The 14537-nt window shown below is 40.0% G+C and overlaps 1 protein-coding gene across 9 annotated transcripts in view; it reads right to left on the minus strand.

The window, feature by feature from the left end:
* Window positions 1–2949: 2949 nt before the first annotated feature.
* nedd4l (NEDD4 like E3 ubiquitin protein ligase) overlaps window positions 2950–14537 on the minus strand; it is a 41576-nt gene continuing 29988 nt past the window's right edge. For 8 of the 9 annotated variants that reach the window (XM_029444165.1, XM_029444162.1, XM_029444161.1 and 5 more), the window contains 16 exons: window positions 13983–14180; window positions 13243–13320; window positions 11318–11372; window positions 10715–10773; window positions 10110–10175; window positions 9059–9288; window positions 8126–8247; window positions 7927–7997; window positions 7540–7635; window positions 7359–7432; window positions 7204–7264; window positions 6953–7012; window positions 6738–6845; window positions 5744–5840; window positions 5229–5301; window positions 2950–4908 (listed from right to left, as the gene is read on the minus strand). In XM_029444165.1, the coding sequence (XP_029300025.1) occupies window positions 4806–4908; window positions 5229–5301; window positions 5744–5840; window positions 6738–6845; window positions 6953–7012; window positions 7204–7264; window positions 7359–7432; window positions 7540–7635; window positions 7927–7997; window positions 8126–8247; window positions 9059–9288; window positions 10110–10175; window positions 10715–10773; window positions 11318–11372; window positions 13243–13320; window positions 13983–14180 (1551 nt within the window). In that variant the 3' untranslated portion in view covers window positions 2950–4805. Of the gene's footprint in view, window positions 4909–5228; window positions 5302–5743; window positions 5841–6737; window positions 6846–6952; window positions 7013–7203; window positions 7265–7358; window positions 7433–7539; window positions 7636–7926; window positions 7998–8125; window positions 8248–9058; window positions 9289–10109; window positions 10176–10714; window positions 10774–11243; window positions 11373–13242; window positions 13321–13982; window positions 14181–14537 lie in introns of those variants that run through there. The other variant, XM_029444163.1, reaches the window with a different exon arrangement.

The raw sequence follows: 14537 nt of genomic DNA on the forward strand, positions 1-14537 counted from the left end.
AGAGTTTGTTAACTGGTAGATGGACAACCTGGTGGAAGAAAAAGAAAAGTAAGTTAAGTGAAAGTGGGGAAAAAGATAGTGTTATAGTACACATGGTGTTACACAAGGCAGACGGAAATCTGCACTAAGCTATGATGTATAATTATTAGTAGCACTCTAATGTTTCACTAATGTTTTCTAAAATATAGTAGACTGTACAGAAATATTTTTAAAAATCACCGTTTAACTATTATATAACATTTCTGAGCTGAAAACTTTACTTTTCAGATATATACAACCAACTAACCTCAAGTTTCTAAAGTGGATCCTCTTTCCACGATTCATTCGTTCATACCCAGCGGTCACTCTCCTGCTCCTGGTTCCCCCCTGCTTACTCTCTCGCTCTTCTCTGCTCCTTCCCTCTCGCTCCAGCGTGTCTTTATCTCTGAGTCTTTCCAAACCGTTTAAAAGTCCAGTGGTGCGTCCGGAGCTGCAGGTTCACCAGGTGGTATGTGATGCATTTGGGTTTGCTGCTGTCCCGTTCCAAGTCTTTATGTAGACAGAGCAGGGTTTGGACAAACAGCCGGTTCCACATTAGTGATAAGCTACAGGGGAAGTATTGATCGACCCTGACCAGAGGTAGAGGGTGAAGGGTGGAGGAGGGGGAGACCAAAGAGCTGCCCCGGTGTGGCAACAGGGCCTGACAGAAGAACGTGGTGGAGCTGAGGGAGTTTACTACCTTACTCCAGAGTTTGGAGTAAAATTAGACACTCGTAAAATACTTTTGTCATGTGTTTATTCCACAATCTGAAGGCAAATGTTAAGGAAAGGAAAGACAAACTCCATTTAAAACATTTCACACAGCGAATGTTCAAATTCTTAAGAGTTAATCGTTAATGGATAGAAAATAGTTAATAGATGCTCTGTAAGTAGCGATATGTCCTCAAGGGTTCGTTTCAGAATATAACCTGTCACCTAATGCAGATTATGAAACAGCAGGCCTTTAACTGGAGGTCAGATGTGTGTCGCTCTGCTCAGTTGTCCCCCTCTGAATGACAATACATCAGGGATTCCCAACTAGGGGGTACTTGTACCCCCGGGGGCACTTCTGAAGTGTCCAGACTGTCAAACAGTAACTATTCCCAGAGTCTGCAGAACATTACCTTAAGTTGTATAACTGTTTGTATTGAAGACACTGTACTGCTGATACACAACAAGCAAAAACATTGTTTTGTTTCATGCAGAAAGGAAAGAAAACATCCAAAATAGACATTTATGTGTTTATTTCTCTATTTGTGTCTGTAGATTTCTCCATTTACCAAAAGTTAGCATTAAAAAATGCCTCATTTGCACATTTAAATATAACATTTCAGAAAATGTGTAATACAAATAACAATTGTCTTAATGTAAATAATCAACAGGGGAAGTTTCATGGTCTATAAGTTCACTTTACCTGTAGTGTATTGCAAAATGTATATCATTTTACAATACATGTGCAATGGTGTTCAGGTTTTGTTGTTAAAATTATTATATTAAATTGTTGCTAAAGGTGTTTAAAAGTAGGTCTTTTAATATTTTGGATGGTTTTTATCAATTAATTGCCTTTAAAATCTAATATTTTACAGGTTTTCCCACAAAGGATTTAGCAGAGCAACATTAATCATTACAATATTTTCAACTGGATTAAGGTCGGTGCTGTGACATTACACAGTGAGAGGCCTGCAAGACAACAAAATGAAATGTGTTTGGGCTTTCTTATGATTCATCCTCTTCATAGTTTAGATTTGCACTTTGTGACTTTATTTTTCGAGCCAGTGGAATGTTTTGGATCTGAAGAACAGTTGGCTCTTGGTTTGTTTGTGACCAGATCGAGGGAAGCAGGGCTTGATAAAATGTACCCGGACAGGCCGGGTGGCTTTTATTTGCTTGTCCTTGGAGCTGATAACTCCTAGATTGCCTGTGTGAATGAACTGAGGTCCCTTCACCACCACGTGCGCACACACAAAAAAAAGACAGACAGGGAGAGTTGTAAGCTTCAATCATTTCTCAAGACGGGTGCTCTGTAAGGAGAATCTATTAAAACAATTTGGAATATGTTGGTGTGAGCAATGGCTGCACAAAGATCAGTTCAGATCAACATTAAAGAAACTGGCACGTATACGTTTTAGTATTTAATAATCTTTACTTTATATAAATTGATCTTGTAAATTTCAGTTTACATATATATATATAGATTTATATATATATATAGATTTATATATATATCTACTATTTATATATATATTTATATATATATTTATATATATTTATTTATATATATATTTATATATATATATATATTATGATCGATACTATATAGATATATATATATATTATATATATCTATATATTATATATATATATTATATACTATATATATATTATATATATATATATATCTATCTTTCTCTCTCTCTCTATCTTATCTTGTCATCTCTCTCTCTCTATCTTCTTCTATCTCTCTTTCTCTCTTTCTCTCTCTCATCTCTCTCTTTCTCTCTCTCCTCTCTCTTTCTCTCTCTTTCTCTCTCTCTTTCTCTCTCCCGTCTTTCGTTTGCCCTCTTGTCCCCTTCCTTACCCCTCCCTCCTCCTTTCCCTTTCACTTCCATAACCGTACCCATCTTCAACCTAAATTCCCCTAAAATGTAGTGGTGTAAAAAGTATAATGTACTTAAGTATATTTGTACCTAAAAATGTACAAAAATAAATTATTTGAGTAAGTAATGAGTACTATACTTATTATACACAAATTAATATTCAACAGAATTGAATTTTAAAACTTGAACAAATCGTTTTTATAAAACTTAACTTATACATAACTGTTAGAAAGACATCGACTAGTTACCCTTTCATTTATACATCATATATTAGTATGGATCTTCTGTCTCTACTTCTGCTGCAGTACAAATAAAGTTAAAGTCCAGTCACATCAACTCTAACAACACTTTCTGAGAAGTTTCATTTTTATTTGACTGAAGTTAAATGAACCACAAAGAGTTGCAGAGAGTGTTGGAATCTTTAACAAAAGTGATATTTCACGTCATTCATTAAAAAAAGGACTAATCTTTACCAAGTCAATTTGGGTGTGGGGGGGGGGGGGGTCACAGGAGGGAGGAAACACAAAGAGAGGAAAACAAGGTAGAGAAAAGGGACAAGAGAAAACAGAGAAGACTAAAAGGATGTGAAGTTTCTGCTTCACTTCTGTCAACTTTTTCTACCTTAGCAGCAGCCCACATTTACAGACTATGAATATTGCACCAGGTAAGTGCTCTGAATGGGGGGGGGGGGGAGGGGAAGAATCACATTCAAGTTAAAGACAAGACATACAATAGGCGACATGACCTCAGAGTGATCTATAAAGTGCCCTTTAGGTTCAATGGTGTTAGAAAAAGGAGAGAAACAAAAAAACATAAAAAGAAAAGAAAGGTTTTTCTTTGTAAGAAACGTGCTGCTTTATATTCAGTGGCAATCACAGCTTTTCTCTCAAACACCCGTGCACACACACACACAGCTTCATTTTTAGTGTTTTTGATCAGTAATACTTCTGTTAAATTCATATTCACATATATTTATATATCATGAAAGAACTTAAAATGTGTTTCCAAGAACAATTTACAGCATTATGAACAGCAACAGGCATGAGAATATTAATATAATCATGACGCAAAACGTCTCAGAGAAACGATCCCCAAGGTTTAAGTTTTCCCTTCTCGACCTCACGACCGATTACACGTCCAAATCACTACGATGTAGTCAAAGCAAACACAAGGTACAATTTCATGCTGCTTTCATAGCACTACAATAAAAAAACATTTTATTCAACACATTTGCTATCACCATAACAAATGATATGGATTAATTATTTCCCAGACTAGCCAGATTTACACGTCACACACCATGTCGTATAGAATCGTCAAAATAGTAAACATTGTTCATCAGTACAAATGTGTTGAGAGTATTTTTCCTGCAAGAATTATACCAATGATTTAAAAAAACGAAAGAAAAAAAAAACTATTTCATGATGACAAAAGCTAAAAAAAATAATAATAATAATTTTTTGGGATTATTTAATCCTCCATTCTCGAATCCTTACCTGTGGCAAAAAAAAAAAAAAAACGTTATTCTACAAAAAGGCTGCGGCGGCGATTTCTGATCACACAACATTTAGACAAGGCTCTACGGAGGGGTGTGGCCGATTTCCTGAAATGTGATTGGCTAGCATTCCTAAGGTAATCTGGTGTTGGTCTAAGGATTTGACAGAGTTGTGATCATAGTGCCATTGCAGTTTCTTAGAGAAATAGTGCATGTAGGAGCCAGATTAAGGCCATGCTAAAACCCCTCCATCGAAGGGTGCTTGAATACTGTGCTATAGAGTTTATAGAAAGGAGCTATTGAAATGCATTAGTGTTTTCCAGCACTGTAGATTTTCACAGGACGAGGGTAGAGGGGAAAGAAACGGCAGATCAGGGGCCAGCTCATTCATCGCTCATGCCTGTGGATAATAGATTTCAGCATTCAACAGTGCGACTCTCCCGTTCTTTCCCCCAGCACCTTTAAGGAGTGACCTACCCACTCTGAAAACATTTAAAGACGTAGGCATATTTGCTCGACAAATCGCTGTACAGTCTCAAGCCACCGTGCTGTGGAGGTGACTCACAGTCAGGCGTTACAGTACAACATGCTCGCACAGAACTGCTACAGCAGCTGGTTTGATATCCCTGTGGCTTTTTGTTTTGTTTATTTTTTTGTTTGTTGGTTTGGTTTGGATGCAGTCAGAGGCCGCTGCCTTAGTCGACCCCCTCGAAGCCCTGCGCGTTCTCCACAGCCATGAGGAGTTTCTCTCTCAGGTCCTCAAAGGATTCGTAAGTGGGCAGATCCAAGCGGTTGAAACTGGGAAGAAAAAAAGTTAAAGAAATTACAAAAACTCAACATGGGATTTGGTTTCAAAATCAAAAATCAAAAGTACTTGACTCTTTTGTACTCCACTAAATGTTTTTCATTGGCGGTAACGTCTGTCAGGATGGTTCCTAAACATTTTGAATGTTAATAAAGTATAGTATTAGTAATAATAATCCCTGTTGGTTTTAAAATTACTATAAATTTAAAAGCACCACTGTGCCTAAATACAGCCTCAAAGCTGGCGGCATGGCTGGAGACGCTTAGAGGTGTGTGTGTGTGTGTGTGTGTGTGTGTGTGTGGTAGTAACATACCATGTGTGAGCTCTTGGCAACTTCTCTGGTGTTCCCCACTGCTCGATTGTGAACAGCTGAGGTCCATTAGAACCTGGCACAAGAGAAATTATAATTATGACGTCACAGTTGAGATATAGAAATACTTTTATTAGAACACACATTTCACCTTTAGTTAAATTCAATAGGTTCAATCATTGAAGAGAAAAAGGTGGAAGGAGAGCATTTCATTTAAATAATTAAAAATATTTTTCATATCTAGTGGTTAAATTATTTAAAGCCTCATGCTAAATGTTATAGCATATAAATAACATGTAGAAATGTTTTTGCTATTTATAATAGTTTACATTTGTCCTCATGTGTTTTACACACTTATCTGTATGTGTACAGAGATACTAATTCAATTCCTGGAAGAGCAGCTGTTGACTCGTGTCTGTGGTACATAAAGTTCAGACCCTGCAGTTTAAACAGATACTTTATGATTATAAAGAACACAAGAAGGGAATAAAGGAAAGTGCTCTGGTGAGGTAACGTACCATAAAGCTCGGCAAAGCCATTCATGGGCACTCGTGATGTTCCCGTAACAAACTGGAGGAGCCGGATCCTCTTCTCAGCGTCCATCAACAGGACAACCTGACGACAGACGACACGTCAAATCTCTGCGATTCATTTTTAAAACATCGGTCACTACCAAGCAAAAAAGTTATTCGCATGATACTTTCTCAGTTTTACAACTGCAACGATTAGTCGACTAATCAAATAATCAAAAATAAATAAAATCGCCAGCTGTTCTGATAATAGATTAATCGTTAAAGTAATATTTCACGCAGAAATGGCAGAAAATGCCGTTTTCTGCCTCTCAAATATGAAGACTTTTCCTATTTAACAAAAGATCTTCTTGTTATGGACTGACAAAACCAGATATTTAATGACATCACCTTTATTAGGACTGTGATGGACATTTGAATTAGTTATTAATCAATCAATCCAGAAATAATTGGCAGACGAAAATAGTTGCGGCACTAAAAAAGAAAAAGTTGAGAAAGCAGCAAAGTTTTGGTGCGTGTGTGTGCGTGTGTGTGTGTGTGTGTGTGTGTGTGTGTGTGTGTGTGTGTGTGTGTGTGTGTGTTTGTGTGTGTAAGAAAAGCATAAAAATCAAAGAAAAAAAACATAAAATAACGGCACAAATTCAAACAGAAGCAGTTTGAGCCAGTTCACTTCAAATGACATGACACTGTCGTCTGTGTGGGTAATCATGTAAACACACACGTGTGTGTGTGTTTAACGCTCATGTCAAGACAGATGATAACCGGGACAGGTTCTACTTTAGGCTCTTTCATCAGTGCAAACAAGCCTGTTCTTCCAAACAGACTTTGATCTTTAAAAACGAGGCCAGCAAACCTGTCGCAGGATCATGGAGGGAAAGAGGACTGGAACCATCTTTATAACAAAATATCCAGTTTCCGTGACTAATAGGAGGCTGACAGTTTACACAGTACACGTCAGTGTGTGGATGCATCACAGACGCACCTTCCAGAACCACTGTATGACAGGATGGTTGGGACAGTAGCCGTTCTTGTAAACCGTGTGCTGCCGCCAGTCGTTGACGTCGACGTCACCAAGACCGCACATGAGCAGCTACAGAGACAGAGGGCGGAGGAGAAAGAAAGTGTTTACAAGCTTTCTGTTAAGTTAAAATGTGCGTGCAAGAGAGAAATGAGTTCATAAAAGACTCCATACTGCACCTCCAGTTCGTTTTCATCGAAGATCTTGATCAGATCTATGATAATAAGCTCAGTGAAGCCCTGGAAATCAAACAAAAGTGCAATCAAAACATAATTCTGAAGAAAGTTCAACTTAAGCAACGTAACGACAGAAGTCCCACGAAATAATAGAGATGATACATTTTGAAAGGAGAGGTTTAGATACAGAGGGCCTCCCAAAGTCTGTGGTTACAACGCCCCCAAGTGGCAGCTGTATTATTGCACATAAATACCTCCAGGAAGGCGTTCATCTGCTTCTGGACCCGGTTGACAAACCTCCACTGGATGACCAGGCTGTCGGAGGGAAGAGTATTGACATTTAGATTCATGGTAATCGTTGCTAAATGAAACTGTGAAGTAAGAGTAAAAGGATTTGTAATGTTCTCACTCAATGTATTCCTTTTTGTTGTCGTTGGTGACCACCATGTCTGAGCCGCTGGGCTTCAGGTCCACCTGGTACGTCTAAGAGAGAGAAACCCAAAAGTAAAGGCTCGGACACTTCAGATATCACCGACATTACTTTACCTCAATTTAAAAAGAATGGTGACGGTGATTGTGGGCGTGCACACCTGTCCAAAGTTGTCCTCGTCAATACAGAACCTCAGGTCCAGCTCAGTGGGATCGTTCTCCAGGATCCACTTCAGAGAGTTGTAGTATTCACTGTCCTGCAGGGAGGCGACGCAGGGCAGACACCTTAGCTTTTACTGCGGCTATTGATTGTCATCAGATTTGATAACGTCATCGCCATAAAAAGGAAAATCCTCAAAAAAAAACAACCTCACTTTTAATCAAATCAACTTTCTTTAATGAATATAACTCGTCAGTGCGTGCCTCCCTTTGTTAAATTTGATGCATTTCCAGACCAACAATCAACCCTGTGCATTGTTAATATAATGCATATTTCATAAGTCAAACTTAGTGGCCCAGTAATCAGTTAATAATCAATGAGATCTTACCACCGACTCCATGTCTTTAAGGGAGATCTGTTTTCCCAGCATCATCTTGTAGAAGGGTCTGATGAAGAAACCTAAGAAAGCAGAAAGCAACACTGTGCTGTAACAGTTTGTGTGGAGAAAATACACACAAATAACAAAAACATTTCTCTCCCAGTACTTTTCTAATATCAAAGACCAGATCCAACATCAAGCAGCTTACCATCCAGTAGTTTTCCATGAAACACAGCCATTCCTGCCACACGTCCGATGAACTTGAAGTAGGAGAGATGATCCTCGTTGCACAGGCCAGAGTTGGGATTGATTTGGAGAGTGTAGTTGTCTCTGCAGAGGAACACAAGTCAGTTCCAGGTTCATTGGAAGTTCATTGTTATTTGCAGCTGTAAGCTATGAAGCAAGGACATATGCATGATATCCATCGTGCTTAATGAAGTGCTCCTCCTTTTCTGGTCTTCTAATTAGTTAATCAGTTCCTGCCTGCAGCGGAGGGGAAGTCTTTAAGTTGTTTATAGAAGATTAAGCATGTCATTGTTTCCCCTCCCTTACCATGGCAACAAAACCCTGCATGATTCACACAGACGCTGTTTTAGAGCATCTTGCAAAACATTACACTATATTGTAACACACACACACACACACACACACACACACACACACACACACACACACACACACACACACACACACACACACACACACACACACACACACACACACACACACACACACACACACACACACACACACACACTTGCTGTTACCTTTGCCCTACACGGCAAAAGTGAGCGAGAGTCAACAGAGTGCTCTTCTCTTGATGATGGTGCCAAGAAGAGGAAGACAACATACGTCACTTTAATTATCTTAGCGTTCGCTGTATGTGGGAAACATTAGTTCCAGGATGGCTTTAAGAATGAGAGGAAAAGTGAATCAGAGTTAAAGGAAACTTTAACAAGTCTCATAGGAAAACAATATGGCAGCTCTACACCTTACTCCCCTTTGTGGAAAAAGCTCATTTAAAGTAGAGAAGGATTTTTCCATGGCAGCAAACATACAGCATGGCTCCTTTACTACAACAGCTGTGTCCTGCACCATACCTCTCTTTACACCTCCCTTTGAATCTAAAGCAGAGACTCACGTAGCAGAGTATTCGAACAGGCCGTAGTAAGGATTGAACATCTCCTTGGATAAGAGGAAGAACCACTCTCTGGCCACACCGCCGTAGTCCAATCCTTTCTCTGACTCAAACTCGATCCACAGCCGCGCCTTCAGAACATCCGGCCTCTTCAGGGACATGATGCGACGGTACGACTCCTCAAAGATGTTGTTCCTGTGTAACTTCATCTCGAATCGGTTGGGAATGTCAGCCTGGAAAAGTTCACAAACAACTCACGTTAATGCAAATGAAAAAACAATACTACGTTAAATACAAAGAATATCAGGAAGTGAACATGCTGCTTAAGAAGCTTCTACATTATTTATTTTATGTAAATCATTAAATGAAGATTGTTATGAAATGCAGAAAAGGTCCAGGGGGTTGATTATTTAATCTATGAAAGGAATGTAAACGCATCAGTTTCTATCCTGTGAACATATAACCAATAACAAATGTTGTATATCTCTTTGTATCACTCATAAAATACTGTCAACATGTTATATAAATCAGGCTATGAATGATATATGAACCGTCCCCTAAGCGCTACTGAAGGGAAGATTTCTGGGTCAGAGTCTGAGAAGAAAACTCATTTTGAGAAAATAGCCTTTAAATATGTTTATTTGTGTTATTTTTATTTTTTTTAAATGGAAACCACTTTTAACAGAGACGACAGCGAATCAAATCCTTAGTGTAGTCAAATAAACACCATGTGTTTGCCTTAAACGTGCTCGAGCTGTACGAGACTGAACACGTTATCAAAGCCAAAGTCAGTGCAAACTAAGCTCAACTCAAGTCAGCAACATTTCATTCTGCACTCCACTTACTAAGTGTTAATCACGAAGAAATGCAAAATGATTGCGATGGATGGCATGCGCTAAACATGTCAGTCATGCAGGGGTCAAGACAGTGTGAAGAAAGTTCAAGTAAGCAATCAAGCACAATCAAAAAGCAAATTAGACGAAGTCATGAGGACCGGACTTTAGCTTTGTTATGAGCCCAGAAACTCCAGACAGATTTAAAAATAACTTCTTACCGGTTTCTTCAACTTCTTTCGGAAGTAGTCGTATTTCTGCTTGAACTCTCTGGAGTAGGGAACAGCCTGTACCGACGAAGAGAAACACAACTCATCAACATTAGCACTTAGAAACATTTGGCCTGCGATGCTAATATTTAAAAAAAAAAAGAAACAGGAAGATAAACTACATGGAGTGCAACTGTGCAACTGTGCAACTGTGTAACTGTGCAACTGTGTAACTGTGTAACTGTGCAACTGTGCAACTGTGCAACTGTGCAACTGTGTAACTGTGTACTGTGTAACTGTGCAACTGTGCAACTGTGCAACTGTAACTGTGTAACTGTGTAACTGTGCAACTGTGCAACTGTGTAACTGTGTAACTGTGTAACTGTGCAACTGTGCAACTGTGCGGGGAGGAAAACATCTGAAGTGGGACACAGAGTGACACGAAGGTGTTGGCATGTTAAGTGAAAGCCGCAGCGACAAAGTGATTTATCTCAGTTGTGTAAAGACAGAGAGGCTGATGATAGAGCGTGAGAGATAGAACCACGACGTGAAGCTTGAAGAACTTGTTGTTGTCCGTTGTCTCTGAAGTAGTGCGGCAGAAAGAGGAGACTACTCACGGGTCCTGTGATAGCTGGACTCTGCAGACGAGGGTCCTCCCACTGCGTGTTCTTTGTATCTAGATGAAAATAAAAAAAAAAATGTATAAATATTAGACACATTATCAATTAGGCATTTGACTGAAATTAAATCCACAACTCTTTTAATAATTGATGAATTATTTAATTTATTACATTTCAGAAAATGTGAGTTTTTTTTATACAATGGTAAATTGCATAGATTTGGGTTTTAAGTTATTTACATTTGCCTCTGGGAAATGATATTTTCCACTATTTTCTAACATGAAACACCAAACAACCAACAGATTATGGAGTAATGAAAATAATTGTTAGTTGCAGGCACTCTTCAACTCTCATGACCATACATCTTTCAGGAAATGTTGCACTACATCAGGCCATCGTACCAGAAATCTTAAACAGCACGACCTGGCCACTGAGTTTCTGCTGTAATGGATGAGGTGCTTTGTCCCTGACACTGAGGAATCTGTGGCTGCACTGCAACCACTACACACTATAAAAAGTAACTCACGTGAAAGGCAGATAAGTAAGACACACATGACAAGCATGGAAGGGACACAACGTGGTGAGATGGAGTCGTCTTACTGTGGTCGATGTAGAAGGTGCGTCCGTCTGAATGAATTCTTTCTTCCCATCCAGGCTAAAATAAAAAAGGAGCAAAAAAAAAAAAAGAGAAGAAGAGTGAGAAAAAAAGCAAAGTCACCATTAGACTATTAAACAGGCCATGCTCAAATAGTCATTTAGTAAATCCATCCACTTTTTTTATCCCTTTGTTCATTTATGTCTGATTGAACTTGACTGACCAATAAACGGTCCGAACACGGACTGCAAGCTCAATCAAACACCACAAAGGAAGCGAGAGGATTTTCTCTCCTATTTGAGTCGAGGTCTGGAACGCCAGCAAAGGAAGGGATACGACAACAACATAAAAAAGGTTAAACACCACTACTAGTTCAAACCAGTACACCACCACTGACACGGTGACCACTCGGTGCAGTGCCACACACACGCATACTCGTACGGCACCAGCGGTCAGGCAGTTAACACGGTCGATTGAGAGGGGTGGGGGGAAAAGGGACCGAGTTTGACAATGTGTCAAACAGGGTGAACCCGCAGTATGTGTGTTTTCTACGTATGCTGCTACTGCACGAGTGGAGGGACCAGATTGAAAAGATAACGCATGCAGCCAGTTCCTTCCTCTAACATACACATATAGCTCCTTTTGTTTCTCTCCCTCCCGCTGCCCCTTTATTCAACCCTGTCCTCCAGTCCCTCTTGTTCATTCTCTCCCCCCCCCTCTCTGACAAATGTCCGGTGCATCTGGCCTTGTTCAACTTTTCCCACTCGTCTATCTGTGCCTCTGACGCTGGTAAAGGTACATAGACGTGAAACAGTCCCAGGACAATAGTTAGGGAGCTCCAATGTTATAAGATGCAAGAGGGGCGCACAGAGAGACGAAGTGGGGTAAAAAATACAGATGGAAATGAAGGGAGAGGTACAGCCCATCCATGCCGGTCATGAGAGAGAAAGAGAAGAGACAGAAAGAGAGAGAGAAAGAAAAAAAAGCGCAAGGCTGTCTGCAGGCATTTGACCAGACCGGACCAGACAGGTAGGTAGGCAGGCAGAGGGAGAGAGGCACCAACCAACCTCCTCTGGTAGGTGCTGCCAAACAGACATGGCCAGGTGTAGAAGAAGTAGCATACATTAGATCCACCAGAACGGAGAGAAAAGAGAAAGAAAGAGAAAGAGGGAGAGAGAACACACACACATGCACACATCACACAAGCCTGTGAGATGTACACACCTATGAAGCTTTGATTATTCAACAGCTACCTGCAGTAACGTCTGGTGAAACTGATAATTGTGACAGTCTTCACCTCCTGATTAAGGATCATCACTGAGCCACCAGACTCCGCTTTCTCATCCTCCCCAATTACACTCCCCCCCCCCCCACTGACGGCCTCTTTTCTAACAGCGCTACAAGAGGATGGACAAGATCATGTCTCGTATTTTTCTGCAAGAGCCACTTCATTCACAAAGCTAGAATTTAAACATGGACCGTTGAGTCGTAGCGACAGATCACCGCAGAATCAAAACACATTTTCCCCTCATGCCTGTAGAGCTATTTATCAGTGTAGATTGTTTTGGTGCGAGAGGCAGAGTGTTGCCTTAACCCTACACGGCAGAAATACATTTGAAAAACTCAAAAGCAACCGAGAAAATAGTTCCTGTGCATGAAACAGGTAAGAGGAAAAAATATGTATTTTTGATTTTGTGGAGAACTGACAAACCACAACCTGAATGAGAAAAGGTGTTTCTTCACCTTGTTGCACCTTCAAAGTGTATCTACTGGTTACACAGTTACAATAATCTAGACTGAACACATAATAAAGTACATCTTGTAACGACGTTAATGAGTGAGTGAGTGAGTGAAGCAATTATTGTGATCTCTGAGGTTGTTGTGGGCCAAAGGTTAAATATGCAGTTGGTCTAATTGTGACTGTACTTACAGGAAGAGGCCCAAGTTCCCCGGGCTCCATTGAGTTCTTAGTCCTCAAATGGACGGGATATTTCAACCTGGGATCTTCCTGGTTTTCAAAAACAAAACAAAAAAAGAGGGAGGGAGGGAATCAATTAATCCAAAACACGTTGTAGAAAAATATCTAATATAAAAACACAACTCCTTAGTCTGAAGAGCTGAATGTTAAAAAGGACTGACGTTAAATTGACTTTCACACCACCAGATGTCACTACAAGATCCCACACTAACCACTGCCCTACATATTTAAGATTTCTAGTGTTTATTTATGAACTCAAACTGACAAATAATGTGACATCACATGCACAAACATATAAGCCACTTTTTAATTATTTAGCTTCATTTGCTTTGTACACTTTATTTTAGGGTTTCATGGAAAGAGCTAAATTGTTACCCACAATAAGGAAGATGGGGACAAATATATAAGACAGTTATTTCAGTTTATTTTCTGCAAAGCTGCTGATTTTAAGGAGGAATGTCCTCATTTATTATTAATTTGTTATTGGAAACTTCCCATATCTTCATACACGCTGCATTGTATGCATGTCAGCTGACCTGAAGTAGTGGCTCAAACCTTTTATTACCAAATAACATAGAAACCTGGAAACTTGGTAGGAAATTGTAAGTACGGTAAATTACAGACCTGTAAAACAAAGCGTCACAATACAATACAGTTCAGCAGCGGCCTGTTACCACAGTGTGTTCGCTCACCCAGGTGGTGATTCTGCTGTTGTGGTCGATGAAGAAAGGCCGTGCATTGGGGGCTATCCTCATCTCCCAGCCCGGGGGCAGGAAGCTCTGCTGTGTTTTGGGCTGTGACTTGGGGGAGCTGTAGGGGGACGGCTGGGGAGACTGCGGGTTGGAGAACGTGTCCTTCACAGCCCTCCGCACCTGAATGTTGTTGGCTCCCTGGAATAAAGGAAAATGGAAAAATCAATGAAAGAAAGTGGAATATTATTGCCCCTATAACCGAATCTGGATGACCGACCGCCTGAAACAAAACTTTAAATACACATTGGACAAGGATGGAAAGCCGTCCAAGAGTAGACAACTGAATAAGATTAGAAAAAACACACACATCACCATCCTCCCCACATATCATATCTGAGACAGCCAGGGGTACATTCTTTTGATTCCCATGTAAAGAGGGCGGGAGCTTATCAACACCCAGGCAGCGTACTCCTGCCTGTCAATCAAAATGTCAAAATGTCAAACCAGAATTCTACAGATTCCCTGGATATTTCCTCTGAGGCTTAATGTTACAAA

The sequence above is a fragment of the Cottoperca gobio genome, chromosome 12 (assembly GCF_900634415.1).
Source record: "Cottoperca gobio chromosome 12, fCotGob3.1, whole genome shotgun sequence".
NCBI classification, from domain to species: Eukaryota; Metazoa; Chordata; class Actinopteri; order Perciformes; family Bovichtidae; genus Cottoperca; species Cottoperca gobio.